Source organism: Bos javanicus, chromosome X (assembly GCF_032452875.1).
Source record: "Bos javanicus breed banteng chromosome X, ARS-OSU_banteng_1.0, whole genome shotgun sequence".
Taxonomy (NCBI): Eukaryota; Metazoa; Chordata; class Mammalia; order Artiodactyla; family Bovidae; genus Bos; species Bos javanicus.
In genome coordinates, this window is record NC_083897.1 from 81,711,745 (window position 1) to 81,727,708 (window position 15,964).

The following is a 15,964-nucleotide window of genomic DNA, read 5'->3' on the forward strand; positions in this document are numbered from 1 at the left end:
TCCTTTGATGGACATTTAGGTTGCTTCCATGACCTGGGTATTGTAAATAGTGCTGTAGTGAACATTGGGGCACATGTATCTTTTCAAATTATGGTTTTCTCCAGATATATGTCCATGAGTGGGATTGTTGGGTCATATGGTAGCTCTATATTTGCCTTTTTAAGGAATCTCTATACTGTTTTCCATAGTGACTGTACCAATTTACATTCCCACCATACCCTGTCCAACATTTAATGTTTGTAGATTTTTTGATGATGGCCATTCTGACTTGTGTGAAGTGATACCTCATTGTAGTTTTGATTTGCATTTCTCTAATAATCAGTGATGTTGAGCATCTTTTCATGTGCCTCTTGGCCTCTGTATTTGGAGAAATGTCTATTTAGGTCTTCTGTCCAGTTTTTGACTAGGCTGTTTGTTTCTTTGATATCAAGCTACATGAGCTGTTTGTATATTTTAGAGAGTAATCGTTATTGGTCACTTTGTTTGCAAATATTTTCTCCCATTCAATGTGTTGTCTTTTTATTTTGTTTATGGATTCCTTTTTTTTGGCTGCTCCACAGCATGTGGGATCTTTCCTCCTCTGACTAGGGATCGAACCCACACTCCCTGCATTGAAAGCACAGAGTCTTAACCACTGGACTGCCAGGGAAGTCCTTGCTGCACAAAAGCTTTTAAGTTTAATTAGGTCCCATTTGTTTATTTTTGTTCTTATTTTCATTACTCTAGGAAATGGATCAAAAAAAATCATTCTGTGGTTTATGTTAGAGAGTGTTCTACTTTTCTTTTCTTCTAAGAGGTTTATAGTATCTGGTCTTGCATTTAGGTCTTTAATCTATTTTGAGTTTATTTTTATGTATAGTATTAGAGAGTGTTCTGATTTCATTTTTTTATGTAGCTGTCCAGTTTTCCCAGCAATACTTATTGATGAGGTTCTTTTTTTCCCATTATATCTTCTTGCCTCCCTTGTCATAGATTAGGTGATCATAGGTGTGTGGGTTTATCTCTGGACTTTCTATCCTTTTCTGTTGATCTATATTTGTTTTTATGCTAGTACCACATTGTTTTTATTACTATAAACTTTGTAGGATAAGTCTGAAGTCAGGAAACCTGATTCCTCCTGCTCCGTTTTTCTTTCTCAGGATTGCTTTGGGTATTCTGGGTCTTTAGTGTTTCCATACAAAATGTAAATGTTTTTGGTTCTAGTTCTGTGAAAAACTGGCATTGGTAATTTGATTGGGATTATATTGAATCTGTAGATTACTTTGGGTAATATAGTCATTTTCACAATACTGATTTTTCCAAACCAAAAAACATGGTAAATCTTTCGATCTTTTTGTGTTATCTTTGATTTCATCAGTATCTTACAGTTTTCTGAGTAGAGGTCTGTTGCCTCCGTAGATAGGTTAATTCCAAAGTATTTTTTCTTTTGATGTGATAATAAATGAAAGTGTTTCCTTAATTTCTCTTTCTGATCTTTTGTTGTTAGTGTACAGGAATGTAAGAGATTTCTGTATATTCATTTTGTATCTTGCAACTTTACCAAATTCATTGATGAGCTCAAGTACTCTTGAGTATGCTTATTCAACCTGCCTGATTTTCTGTTGTTTCCAAAGCCTGGCCACTGTCTTATTCTGTACTTGGCTTTAACTCTAGATTTAGAATTTTGGTTCATCTCTTTGAAGGCCTCTTGAGGCTCTCTGTATATGAACTTCTGTTACCAATTCCTATTCACCTTTCTCCTCAGCTTTATTGAGATAAAATTGACATATAATATTGTGTAAGTTTAAGATGTACAGCCTAATGATTTTTATATATGTATGTATAGCAAAGTGATTACCACAGTAATGTTGTTTAAGGCATCTATCACCTCACATAGTTACAATTTTGGGGAGAAGGATGAGGGAAATGGGTCCAAGTCTCACATCCATACATGACCACTGGAAAAACCATAGCCTTGACTAGACGGACGTTTGTTGGCAAAGTAATGTCTCTGGTTTTTAATGTGTTAACGCTGTGTAAACAGAAGTTAATTAAGTACTTAGATAAAAATAGCCTTTGGTATGGTGGTAACTAAAACAAACCAGATCTCAGCTGAATAAAAGACTCAGTCAAGAGCAGCAGGGCTCAGCTACAGTGGGTAAGAGGATGTAATGAGAGTAAAACTTATACAGAGACTTTGTAAATCTATACAGATACTTAGGGGTAGGATTGGATGAATTGGCAAGTTGAGTTTGGTTTTTGACCTTCCATTTTATAGGCGTGTGAAGGAAATACCAAATTCACTGAAACATTTATACAATGTGCATTTGATTGAGAGGACTGAGTTGTAGCTTTTTGAGATATTCCTCCTACTGCTATAGTTTGTTCAGAGTAAGTATAATTCTACCCTTTAGTCTCTAAAGTTTAGTGCCCTGGATGAGACTAGATGTATTTCCTCACCAGAATCAAGTTGGAAATTCCTTTTTTGATTAGCATGATCTAGTCATCTCTTGCCTTTTTATGCTCCCTGCTGCCCAGCCAGTTGCCCTCTAAAATTTGACGTACCTTTATCTCCTGATGAACCCAGACTTAAGTTTGCTCCAGTCCCTGAGCCAATTCTGTCTGGAGCAAGAAAGAATAACAGTATTATGAAGTAGGGAAGAGGTTGTTTTGGAATGAAGTCATAGTGGCCATCAGATTTGATATTTAACATGCTATGGGTATACTTTGGGCACCTGTTGAGCTTTATCATTTCTAACTGTCATGGTTTTCATGGAGTTAGCCCTGCCCTGTATCCTTTCCTAGTTGCTCTCAAGGATGAAGGTTCTGCTCAGAACTACAATACATTGCTGTGAATAATTCTCTTAAACTATGGTGCATGCAGTTTCATGTGACTTAGGCATTATGATTCACTGATTGGATTCTGTTGTGCCATACCCAGTTCGTCAGTTGGGTCCTCCTGGAACATTGCATAAGAAAAATGATTGTCTCTCTGACCATAAGATAGGCAGTATGATTTGCAGTGTGATTTTGTCCATCACTAACCTGTTTGTCCAATTTTTTTTCCCATGCCCCCTTGACACTGTTTTGGACATTTTGACTGTCCTCATTAAAACCAGCCTCTGTTGGGAGATTTTCTTAGCCCACAACAGAATTATAGTGTAGCACTCTGAATAGTGTTGGCTCATTTATTCTCTCTTTACTATTTTTTAGTTGTCTCAGAGTCCTGGCAAGTCAGTTCTTCCAGGCCTTTCTCAATAGGCCTAATATAGTGGAAAGTATAGGATTTCATATTAGAAAGCCTCAGTTCAAGTCCTAGTTTACTACTTCCTCTTTCTGTCAGTTTTAAGAAGTTACTATGCTTTGTTAAATCTCAGTGCCTGCATCTCATAAAATAAAAATATATTCCAGGACCCTGGTGGTTCAGTGGTTAAAAATCCACTTTGCAGTGCAGGGGATGTGGGTTTGATCCCTGGATAAGGAACTAAGATCCCACATGCCAAGGGACAACTAAGCCTGCATGCTGCAACTAGAGAATCGATATACCACAACTAGAGAGTCTGTGTGCTGCAACTAAGACCCAGCCAAATAAATAAATATTAAAAAAGAAGAAAGTTCTTTAAATAAATAATCTCCCTTACAGAGTACATTGATGATTAAATGAAAATGCATATGAAAAAGCTAAGAGACTATATAAAGCACTAGGCAAATGTTAACTTTATTGTCATTTTTCATCCTTTTCTCACTGAAGAATTTGCAGATAATTATTGTGATTTGGAGTAAAATCTTGCCCCTGGAAAGTCTTTGAACTGCTTTGGCTTTTGAATGACTGCTTGAGTTGATGGAGGTCATGGGGAGAGACTTGGCAGGACTGTTGATAGATTTTTTTTTCCATGTTGTAACAGAATCTCCTGTCCTCAAGGACAGAGAAATTTTCCCTATACTGTACCTAAAATGCTGTCTACCTAATTAGAATTAATTGGTACAGATTAACATGGCTGCCTCAATAGAGTGACTCCCCAGTTTTAACCAGGATGAATCTCATTTAAATTAACTGAAATCATATTGTAAATCATAGTTTATTTCAGTAGCCAGGAAGATAATTTAATCATTTTCTTTCAAAATGTACAATCTTGCTTGATATAACCTTAATACAGGATGTTGTCTTCACATCTCAGGAATAGCCTGTATTTATAGAAGCTTTTTTCTGAACTTCTCCCAGAAGAAAGTCTCTCCTTCATAGTGTAACTCTCAACCATTCAGCTATGTGATCTCTCTTACTTACTCAGCTTTGCTGACTGCATTTTATCCTAAAGAACTCCAGTGCTGTCATTACCTCAGCTGGTGTCAGTCAAGTTGCTCAACTGAATGACACTGAAAATATGTTTTGAAAGGATCAGGTTATTTTGACAAAGAATGAATTATATAAAACATTAAGAGAACATTCACAAGTCAGAATCACAGTCTCATATACTATGTAACTAGGAGTTATAATTGATATTCTAATAAAATATCTGGATTAAAAAAAATGAAGTCAAATTTAAAAGTTTTATATTGGTTTTTTTCTTTTTTAAAACTTAGTTTTAAATTAGTTTATTTATTTTAATTGGAGGATAAGTACTTACAGGTATACATGTGTCCTCCTCCTGAAACTCCTTCCCTCTTCCCTCCCCACTGTATCTCTCTTGGTTGTCCCAGAGCACTGGCTTTGGGTACCCTGCTTCATGCATTGAACTTTCACTGGTCATCTGTTTTAAATATGGTAATGTACATATTACAGTGCTATTCTCTCAAATCATCCCACCCTCGCATTCTCCCACTGAGTCCAAAGTCTGTCCTTTATGTCTGTGTCTCCTTTGCTGCCCTGCATGTTGGATCGTTGGTGCCATCTTTCTAAATTCCATATATATGTGTTAATATACTGTATTTATCTTTCTCTTTCTGACTTACTTCACTCTATATAATAGGCTCCAGGTTCATCCACCTCATTAGAACTGACTCAAATGTGTTTCTTTTTTATAGCTGAGTAATATTCCATTGAGTATATGTACCACAACTTCTTTTTTTATTATTTTATTTTATTTAACTTTACAATATGGTATTGGTTTTGCCATATATCGAAATGAATCCGCCACAGGTATACATGTGTTCCCCATCCTGAACCCTCCTTCCTCCTCCCTCCCTATACCATCCCTCTGGGTCGTCCCAGTGCACCAGCTCCAAGCATCCAGTATCGTGCATCGAACCTGGACTGGCGACTTGTTTCATATATGATATTATACATATTTCAGTGCCATTCTGCCAAATCATCCCACCCTCTCCCTCTCCCACAGAGTCCAAAAGACTGTTCTATACAACTTCTTTATCCATTCATCTGCCGATGGAATCAAGGTTGCTTCCATGTCCTAGCTATTGTAAATAGTGCTGCAATGAATATTGGGGTACATGTGTCTCTTTGAATTCTGGTTTCCTCCATATGCCCAGCAGTGGGATTACTGGGTCATATGGCAAGTTCTAGTACCAGTGTTTTAAGGAATCTCCATACTGTTCTCCATAGTGGCTGTACCAGTTTGCATTCCCACCAACAGTGTAAGAGGGTTCCCTTTTCTCCACACCCTCTCCAGCATTTATTGGTTGTGGACTTTTTGATGATGGTCATTCTGACTGGTGTGAGATGATAATTATTCTGGTTTTGGTTTGCATTTCTCTGAATTGAGTATTGTTGAACATCTTTTCATGTGTTTAATAGCCATCTGTATGTCTTCTTTGGAGAAATGTCTGTTTAGGTCTTTTGCCCACTTTTTGATTGGGGTGTTCTTTTTTCTGATACTGAGCTGCATGAGCTGCTTATATATTCTGGAGAATAATTCTTTGTCATTTGTTTCCTTTGCTATTTTCTCCCATTCTGAGGGCTGTCTTTTCACACTGCTTATAGTTTCCTTCAAGCTTTTAAGTTTAATTAGATCCCATTTGTTTATTTTTGTTTTTATTTCCATTGCTCTGGCAGGTGAGTCATAGAGGATCTTGCTGTGATTTATGTTGGAGAATGTTCTGCCTATGTTTTCCTCTAAGAGGTTTATAGTTTCTGGTCTTACATTTAGGTCTTTAATCCATTTTGAGTTTATTTTTGTGTATGATGTTAGAAAGTGTTCTTTCATTCTTTTACACGTAGTTGCCCAGTTTTCCCAGCACCACTTGTTGAAGAGACTGTCTTTTCTCCATTGTATATTTTTGCCTCCTTTGTCAATGATAAGGTGTGCATAGGTGTGTGGATTTATCTCTGGACTTTCTGTTTTGGTCCATTGATTTATATTTCTGTCTTTGTGCCAATATCATACTTTCTTGATGACTCTGGCTTTGTAGTATAGTCTGAAGTCAGGCAGGTTGATTCCTCCAGTTCCATTCTTTCTTAAGATTGCTTTGGCTATTTGGGGACTTTTGTGTTTCCATACAAATTGTGAAATTATTTGTTCTAGTTCTGTGAAAAATACTGTTGGTAGTTTGATAGGGATTGCATTGAATCTGTGGATTGCTTTGGGTAGTATACTTATTTTCACTATATTGATTTCTTTGAATCCAAGAACATGACATATTTCTCCATCTGTTGTGTCATCTTTCATTTCTTTCATCAGTGTTATAGTTTTCTGTATACAGGTCTTTTGTTTCTTTAGGGAAGTTTATTCCTAAATATTTTATTCTTTTCATTGCAATGGTGGATGGTATTATTTCCTTAATTTTTCTTTCTAATTTTTTTCATTGTTAGCATACAGGAATACTAGGGATTTTTGTGTATTAATATTATATCCTGTGATTTTACCATATTCACTGATTAGCTCCAGTGGCTTGGACCTGGGAAGTGCATGCCACCTTGGGCTGTGGCGACTCCCATGCGGTCCATCCATTGTGAGCACATCCAACCCACACATCTCAGTGGTGTTTGTTATCCCTCCCTTGCCACTGCACAACTGAGCAAGTGAGCCTGAGTAAGTGGCCACTTTTGTCCCCTCATGTCAGCGCAGAAATGAGACACTGAAGAGACTTGCAAGCAGAGGAGGCCAACCTAAGCAAAGAAAAGAAAGGGGAACTGCCCCAGAAGTGGCAGGTGCAACAGATTAAAATCCTGCAGTTAAGCTGAGACTGCATTTGAGGGGCAACTGTTGACTTTGAGAACAAGTACAAGCTGGAACAAGGGATTATCTGACACTGAAATGACCCCACACTGCTTACAACAGCTCCAGAGAAATTCCTAGATATATTTTTCTATATAATTATTATTTTTTAAAAGTTTATTATTTCTTTTTATTTTTTATTCTTATTTTTTCCTGTTTTTTAAACTTTCTTCCCCATCCTCATTTTCCTCATACTATCCTAATATGGTTCTTTATGTTCAATTTACTTTTTTTTTTATATTGTACTTTTAAGAGTCCAATTTTTCTATGTTTTTAATTTTTGCTTTTTGATCTTTTGTTATTAATTTTGTACCTTTAAGAGTTTAATTTCTAATACCCATTTTCACTTAGGAATTTGATTACTGGCTTGATTGCCTTCTTCTCTTTTGACTACTCCCCCTTTTCTCCTCCTGATCACCTCTATCTCCTTCCTCCCTCTTCTCTATATAACTCTGTGAATCTCTTTGGGTGTTCCTGGCTGTGGGGAGTTGTTTCACCATTGACCTAAGGGTTTTGTCTTCTGAGTTGTGTGGACAGAGAAGTCTTGATGCTACTGTCAGAGGTTGGGATTGAAACCCAGAAGCAGGAGGCTCAACTCCAGAACTTTGGACTATCATAGAATTCCTGACCCCAAGGAATATTGTTCCCTATGACATACCTACACTGAGACCACACTCCACCCAAGAGGCAGCAAGCTTCAGTGCCAGACACCCCACACTAATGGTTTTTTTCTTTTCAAAAACATTTTAAGAAATCTTTCTAAATGATACTTGGATTTTTTTAAAACACTTAAAAATTTTTCCTAATTTTTTAAAAATTGTGGTATAATTGACATACAACATCATGTTGGTTTCAAGTGTGCAACATAATGATTCAATATTTATGTATATTACAAAATGATCAGCATAATAAATCTAATTTAACATCCATCACTATACATAGTTAGAAATTTTTCTTGTGTTGATAAATTTTAAGATTTAGTCTTAGCAGTTTTTTACTCTTAGCAATTTAAAAATACATAATAGTTGTCATGCTATACATCACATTCCTATGACCTATGTATTTTATAACTGAAAGTGTATCTTTTGATTTCCTTTACCCATTTGGCCCACTCTGCCTCCTGCTTCTGACAACCACCAATCTATTTCCTGTATCTATGGGCTTTCTCTTTTTAATGTCTCTATGTGTCAGTGAGATCATATAGTATTTGTCTTTCTCCGACTTGTTTCACTTAGCATAACACCTTTAAAGTCCATCCATGTTGCAGATGGCAAGATTTCATTCTTTTATGGCTGAATAATATTCTTTTGTATATATTTACCACATTTTCTTTATTCATTCATCCATCGATGGGCACTTAGGTTCTTTCCACATCTTCAGTTCAGTCACAGTTGTGTCCGACTCTTTGCGACCCCATGAACTGCAGCACGCCAGGCCTCCCTGTCCATCACCAACTCCCGGAGTCCACCCAAACCCATGTCCATTGTGGCGGTGATGCCATCCAATCATCTCATCCTCTGTCGTCCGCTTCTCCTCCTGCCCTCAATCTTTCCCAGCATCAGGGTCTTTTCAAATGAGTCAGCTCTCTGCATCAGGTGGCCAAAGTATTGGAGTTTCAGCTTCAACATTAGTCCCTCCAGTGAACACCCAGGACTGATCTTCTTTAGGATGGACTGGTTGGATCTCCTTGCAGTCCAAGGGACTCTCAAGAGTCTTCTCCAACAGCACAGTTCAAAAGCATCAATTCTTCAGCGCTCAGCTTTCTTCACAGTCCAAGTCTCACATCCATACATGACTACTGGAAAAAACATAGCTTTGACTAGATGGACCTTTGTTGACAAAGTAATGTCTCTGTTCTTTAATATGCTGTCTAGGTTGGTCATAACTTTCCTTCTAAGGAGTAAGCATCTTTTAATTTCGTGGCTGCAGTCACCATCTGCAGTGATTTTGGAGCCCAGAAAAATAAAGTCAGCCACTGTTTCCACTGTTTCCCCATCTATTTGCCATGAAGTGATGGGACCGGATGCCGTGATCTTAGTTTTCTGAATGTTGAGCTTTAAGCCAACTTTTTCACTCTCCTCTTTCACTGTCATCAAGAGGCTCTTTAGTTCTTCTTCACTTTCTGCCATAAGGGTGGTGTCATCTGCATCTCTGAGGTTATTGATATTTCTCCCAGCAATCTTGATTCCAGCTTATGCTTCCTCCAGCCCAGCGTTTCTCATGATGTACTCTGCATATAAGTGAAATAAGCAGGGTGACAATATACAGCCTTGATGTACTCCTCTTCCTATTTGGAACCAGTCTGTTGTTCCATGTCCAGTTCTAACTGTTGCTTCTTGACCTGCATACGGTTTCTCAAAGAGGCAGGTCAAGTGGTCTGGTATTCCCATCTCTTTCAGGATTTTCCACAGTTTATTGTGATCCACACAGTCAAAGGCTTTAGCAGAAATAGGTGTTTTTCTGGAACTCTCTTGCTTTTTCGATGATCCAGCGGATGTTGGCAATTTGATCTCTGGTTCCTCTGCCTTTTCTAAAACCAGCTTGAACATTTGGAATTTCATGGTTCACATATTGCTGAAGCCTGGCTTGGAGAATTTTGAGCATTACTAGCATGTGAGATGAGTGCAATTGTGTGGTAGTTTGAGCATTCTTTGGCATTACCTATCTTTGGGATTGAAATGAAAACTGACCTTTTCCAGTCCTGTGGCCACTGCTGAGTTTTCCAAATTTGCTGACATATTGAGTGCAGCACTTTCACAGCATCATCTTTTAGGATTTGAAATAGCTCAACTGGAATTCCATCACCTCCACTAACTTTGTTCATAGTGATGCGTCTTAAGGCCCACCTGACTTCACATTCCAGGGTGTCTGGCTCTAGGTGAGTGTGAGTGATCAACCCATCGTGATTATCTGGGTTCTGAAGATCTTTTTTGTTCAGTTCTTTGGTGTATTCTTGCCACTTCTTAATATCTTCGGCTTCTGTTAGGTCCATACCATTTCTGTCCTTTACTGAGACCATCTTTGCATGAAATGTTCCCTTGGTATCTCTAATTTTCTTTAAGAAATCTCTAGTCTTCCCCATTCTCTTGTTTTCCTCTATTTTTTTACATTGATCACTGAGGAAGGCTTTCTTACCTCTCCTTGCTATTCTTTGGAACTCTGCATTCAGATGCTTATATCTTTCCTTTTCTCCTTTGCTTTTCGCTTCTCTCCTTTTCACAGCTATTTGTAAGACCTCCTCAGACAGCCATTTTGCTTTTTTGCATTTCTTTTTCTTGGGGGATGGTCTTGCTCCCTGTACAATGCCACGAACCTCCATCCATAGTTCATCAGGCACTCTGTGTATCAGATCTAGTCCCTTAAATCTATTTCTCACTTCCACTGTATAATCATAAGGGATTTGATTTAGGTCATACCTGAATAGACTCTTATGCTGGGAGGGATTGGGGGCAGGAGGAGAAGGGGACGACAGAGGATGAGATGGCTGGATGGCATCACCAATTCGATGGACATGAGTTTGGGTGAACTCTGGAAGTTGGTGATGGACAGGGAGGCCTGGCATACTGCAATTCATGGGGTCGCAAAGAGTTGGACACGACTGAGCGACTGAACTGAACTGAACTGAATGGTCAGTGGTTTCCTCCACTTTCTTCAGTTTAAGTCTGAATTTGGCAATAAGCAGTTCATGATCTGAGCCACAGTCCACTACTGGTCTTGTTTTTGCTGACTGTATAGAGCTTCTCCATCTTTGGCTGCAAAGGATATAATCAGTCTAATTTTGGTGTTGACCATTTGGTGATGTCCATGTGTAGTCTTCTCTTCCACATCTTAGCTATTGTAAATAGTCCTGCAGTGAACATGAGTTTGCACATATCTTTTCAATTAGTTTTTAAATTTTCTTCAGATAAATACCTAGAAGTAGAATCATATGGTAGTTTTGTTTTTAATTTTTTGAGGAGCTTTACTGTTTTCCATAGTGGCTGCACCAATTTACATTTCCGCTGACAGTGCTGAGGCATCCCTTTTCTCCAGATTACTGCCAACACTTCTTATTGCTTGTCTTTTTTTATGATGGCCATTCTAACAGGTGTGAAGTGATATCTCATTGTGGTTTTGATTTGCATTTCTTTGATGATAAATGATGTTGAGCTTCTTTTCTTCGTGTGCCTAGTGGTCTTCAGTATGTTTCTTAAGTTTGAGTTTTTACCATTAAGTCGTCTGATTTCTTTATATGTTTTGGATATTAAGCCCTTATCAGATATATGATTTGCAAATATTTTCTTCCATTCTAAACTTTTCTAAATCTGTTATCAGTATTTTGAGCAAGGAATAATGGTTACCTAATCTTAGAAGAATAAAAAAATTTAATATTAGCCTATTAACTGCTTTATGGGAGTAAGGAAGCTAGAGGTTTTTATTTTCATATGTATCATTACTTGAGGCCTCTGAAATATATATGATACGTTTTCCCTAAAATCTGATCATGAAGGGTTCTAAAGATTCTATGAGCTTTAAAAAATATTTGAGTATATTTGAAAATAATTTGCTTTATGAAGTGGCTATGTGAATCTATTTTCTGATATTTAACAAAGAATTTAATTTAGAAGATGTATTGTTTAACAGGTTAAAAATCTGTTTATTGTAGCAGATTAAAAATATTCCAGAAGGTGTTCTTATTAGTATCGTTAAAGCTAGTTAATGCTCAGAAGCAGTGCAAGAAATTAGAGACGTAGGTTATGGAGACCTCTGTTACATGAGTTTGTAAAAACTTCAATTTTGGTAATGTGAAAAGCATCAATTATGGTTATACATCATGTTTTAATTTTAAGGAATTCTATGGCTTAATCAGGTTCAGCCATATGGATTCTGAAGCTCAAGTCTTTTAGAAAATGGTGAAATTATTTGTATAGTATTCAGTAACTGGTTAATGTTGTTGCTAACTGAGCATGTCATTTTTTTTCTCAGAAAGTAGGGTCAAGACTTCAGAGTATGTCTGCCTAATGTTTGAATGTATTAATAAGTATCTCAGTTTTATAGGGCATATATCTTAAGTCTCCCTTCAGAATTTCTACATTTTGTAGTTTTGAAGACATTGTTAATTTCTATTTTATAGTTTTAAAATGACCTATTAATAACAATACTATTTGTGAAGTCAATGCATTTTACTTTGAGAATGAGTAATGATAATTAAGTTATAAACAAGTGAGTCCTAGGAAATAGAAAATGTATTTGAAAATTGTACTCTTCCTTTAGCTAAAATAAACTTTATCTCCAGTTCAGTTTTACCCTAAGGATCATTGAAGTTTCTTCATGCTGTAGGAACAGATTTCAGAATGATTTGCTAGTTTCAGCCAATGTTGATAGTTCATGTCACTTTTATCATTTGTTATTTCAGAAACTATTGAAAACCTAATTGCGACAGACATTTCACCTACCACACCTGCGGCAATTGATAGACTCTTCATGGATATAGGAAATGTCAACAGAGAGTCTATGGCTGAAATACAGGATTCTCAGGTTGGTATAAAAATAATTTCATTTCGATATTTGGCAAAACTAATACAATATTGTAAAGTTTAAAAATAAGATAAAATTAAAATAATTTTATGATAAGTTTTTATGATTCACTGTTTTAATTAATGTATAAATAAAAAAACAATCTTCATGATTAACATGAAATCTAAATACATAGAAATCAAGCCTAATGGCACATTTAGGGAAAATAGTGTTTTAGAAACCAATGGAAAAATATGTCTCAAATTACTATGTACTATTTAACCTCTCTAGGCTTCACTCTTCTCATATGTTAAAAGGAGAATAATAAAACCCACCTCCCAATGTTGTTATGAATAGTGAACAAAATAACATATTTTAGGTCCTGGGTTGTTGTTGTTCAGTTGCTAAGTCGTGTCTGACTTTATGACTCACGGACTGTACCACACCAGGCTCCCCTGTCCTTCACTATCTCCTGGAGTTTGCTCAGATTCATGTCCTCTGAGTTAGTGATGCTGTCTAACTGTCTCATTCTCTCCTGCCCCCTTCTCCTTTAGCTTTTAGTCTTTCAGGGCCTTTTCTAATGAGTTGGCTCTTTGAATCAGGTGGCCAAAGTACTAGAGCTTCGGCTTCAGCATCATTCCATTCAGGGTTGGTTTCCTTTAGGATTGACTGGTTTGATCTCCTTGCAGGCAAAGGGACTCTCAAGAGTCTTCTCCAGCACCACAGTTTGAAAGCATCAGTTCTTCAGTGCTCAGCGTTCTTTATGGTCCAGCTATCACATCTGTATATGATTACTGGAAAAACCATAGCTTTGACTATACAGACCTTTGTTGGCAAAGTGATGTCTCTGCTTTTAATATGCTGTCGAGATTTGTTATATAGCTTTTATTCCAAGGAGCAAGCATCTTCTAATTTCATGGCTGTGCTCACCATCCGCAGTGATTTTGGAGCCCCTTCTATGTGCCATGAAGTGATGGGATCAGATGCCATGATCTTAGTTTTTTTAATTAAGCCAGCTTTTTCACTTGCCTCTTTCACCCTCATCAAGAGGCTCTTAAGTTCTTCCCTTTCTGCCATTGGGGTGGTGTCATCTGCTTATCTGAGATTTTTGATATTTCTCCTGGCAATCTTAATTCCATCTTGTGATTAATTCAGCCCTGCATTTTGCATAATGTACTCTGCATGTAATTAACAGGGTGACAATATACAGCCTTGTCATACTCCTTTCTCAGTTTTGAACCAATCAGTTGTTCCATGTCCAGTTGTAATTGTTACTTCTTACCTGCATACAAGTTTCTCATGAGACAGATAAGATGATCTGGTATTCCTGTCTCTTTAATAATTTTCCATAGTTGTGATTAACACAGTCAAAGGCTTTAGAGTAGTCAATGAAGCAGAAGATGTTTTTCTGGAATTCCCTTGCTTTCTGTATGATCCAACGGTTGTTGGCAATTTGATCTCTGGTTCCTCTGCTTTTTCTAAACCCATCTTATACATAGTAGTTAGTCACTTAATAGCAATTCTCTTTTCCTTCCTTTTGCAGTAGAATAAGAAACTACCTAGTAGTGGGGAACTCAGTTGAATATAAGCCTTCGGAGGTAGTGCTTTTTTTGAGGGGAGGGTATTTTTTTTCTAGTGTTTAATTGGAAATCTGTCACTTAATTTTGAAATTGCCTTGAGGTTCTGAAACGTTTTGATAATGTTTACCTTGGGCAGATCCTTCCATTTAGGTGACTGTACAAATGGAAAGGTGAGAAGAAAGTTTATTGTAAATATCTTTCATATGAAGGGCACAGCAACCCACTCCAGTATTCTTGCCTGGAGAATCCCATGGGCAGAGGAACCTGGTGGGCTACAGTCCATGGGGTCACAAAGAGTCGGACACGACTGAGTGACTAATACCCACACACACACACATATGTAGCTTTATATATGATTCATATGCCATATAATTTACCCAAGTGTACAAGTCAATGATTTTTAGTATTTCACAGAGTTGTATACTCATCACCAAAGTGAACTTCAGAACATTTTCATCACCCCGGAAAGAAACATGCTCTATTTCCTTCTTTCTTCTCCAGCTCTAGACAGCTTCTAATCTACTTTCTGTCCCTATGGATTTGCCTATTCTGGACATATTATATAAATGGAATTATACAGTATGTGGTCTTTTGGGACTGACTGCTTTCACTTGAAAGTGAAAGTCCAAGTCGCTCAGTTGTGTCCAACTCTTTGCGACCCCCAGGCCAGAATACTGGAGTGGGTAACCTCTACTTTCTCCAGGGGATCTTCCCTTAGCATAATGTTTTCAAAGTTCTTTCATGTTGTAGCATGTATCTGTAACTCATTACCTTTTATGGCTGAATAACATTTCATTCTTTGGGTACGTCACATTTTGTATATCCATTCATCTGTTGATGAACATTTGGGCTGTTTATACCTTTTGGCTGCTATAAATAATGTTGCTATGGCACTATTAACAATATCTAGGACATGGAAGCAACCTAGATGTCCACTGACAGATGAATGGATAAGGAAGTTGTGGTACATATTCACAAAGGAATATTGTTGTTGTTCAGTCACTAGGTCATTTCTAACTCTTTGCAACTCCATGGACTGTAGCACACCACCACTCTCTGTTCCTCACTATCTCCCAGAGTTTGCCCAAGTTCATGTCCATTGAATTGGTGATGCTATCCAACTGTCTCATCCTCTGCCACCCTCTTTTGCTTTCAGTCTTTCCCAGCATCAGGGTCCATCAGTAATGGAATATTATTCAGCTATAAAAAGGAATGCATTTGAGTCAGTGCTAATGAGGTAGATCAACCTAGAGCGTATTATACAGAGTGAAGTAAGTCAGAAAGAGAAAGACAAATATCATATATTAATGCGTATATATGGAGTCTAGAAAGATAGTATTGATGATCCTATTTGCAGGGCAGCAAAGGAGATACACTTTGCTGTCTGTGTCTACAGAATAGACTTCTGGACACAGTGAGGGAAGGACAGGGTGGAATGATTTGAGAGAATAGCCTTGAAGCATATACGCTGCTGCTGCTCCTGCTGCTAAGTCGCTTCAGTCGTGTCCGACTCTGTGCGACCCCAGAGATGGCAGCCCACCAGGCTGTCCCGTCCCTGGGATTCTCCAGGCAAGAACACTGGAGTGGGTTGCCATTTCCTTCTCCAATGCATGAAAGTGAAAAGTGAAAGTGAAGTCGCTCAGTCGTGTCCAACTCCCAGCGACCCCATGGACTGCAGCCCACCAGGCTCCTCCATCCATGGGATTTTCCAGGCAAGAGTACTGGAGTGGGTTGCCATTG

At 37.7% G+C, this 15,964-nt stretch overlaps 1 protein-coding gene across 2 annotated transcripts in view; it reads left to right on the forward strand.

Annotated features, from left to right (window-relative positions):
* TEX11 (testis expressed 11) overlaps window positions 1–15,964 on the forward strand; it is a 203,776-nt gene that overhangs the window by 5,172 nt on the left and 182,640 nt on the right. For both annotated transcript variants that reach the window (XM_061409806.1, XM_061409807.1), the window contains exon 3: window positions 12,544–12,665. In XM_061409806.1, the coding sequence (XP_061265790.1) occupies window positions 12,544–12,665 (122 nt within the window). The remainder of the gene's footprint in view (window positions 1–12,543; window positions 12,666–15,964) is intronic.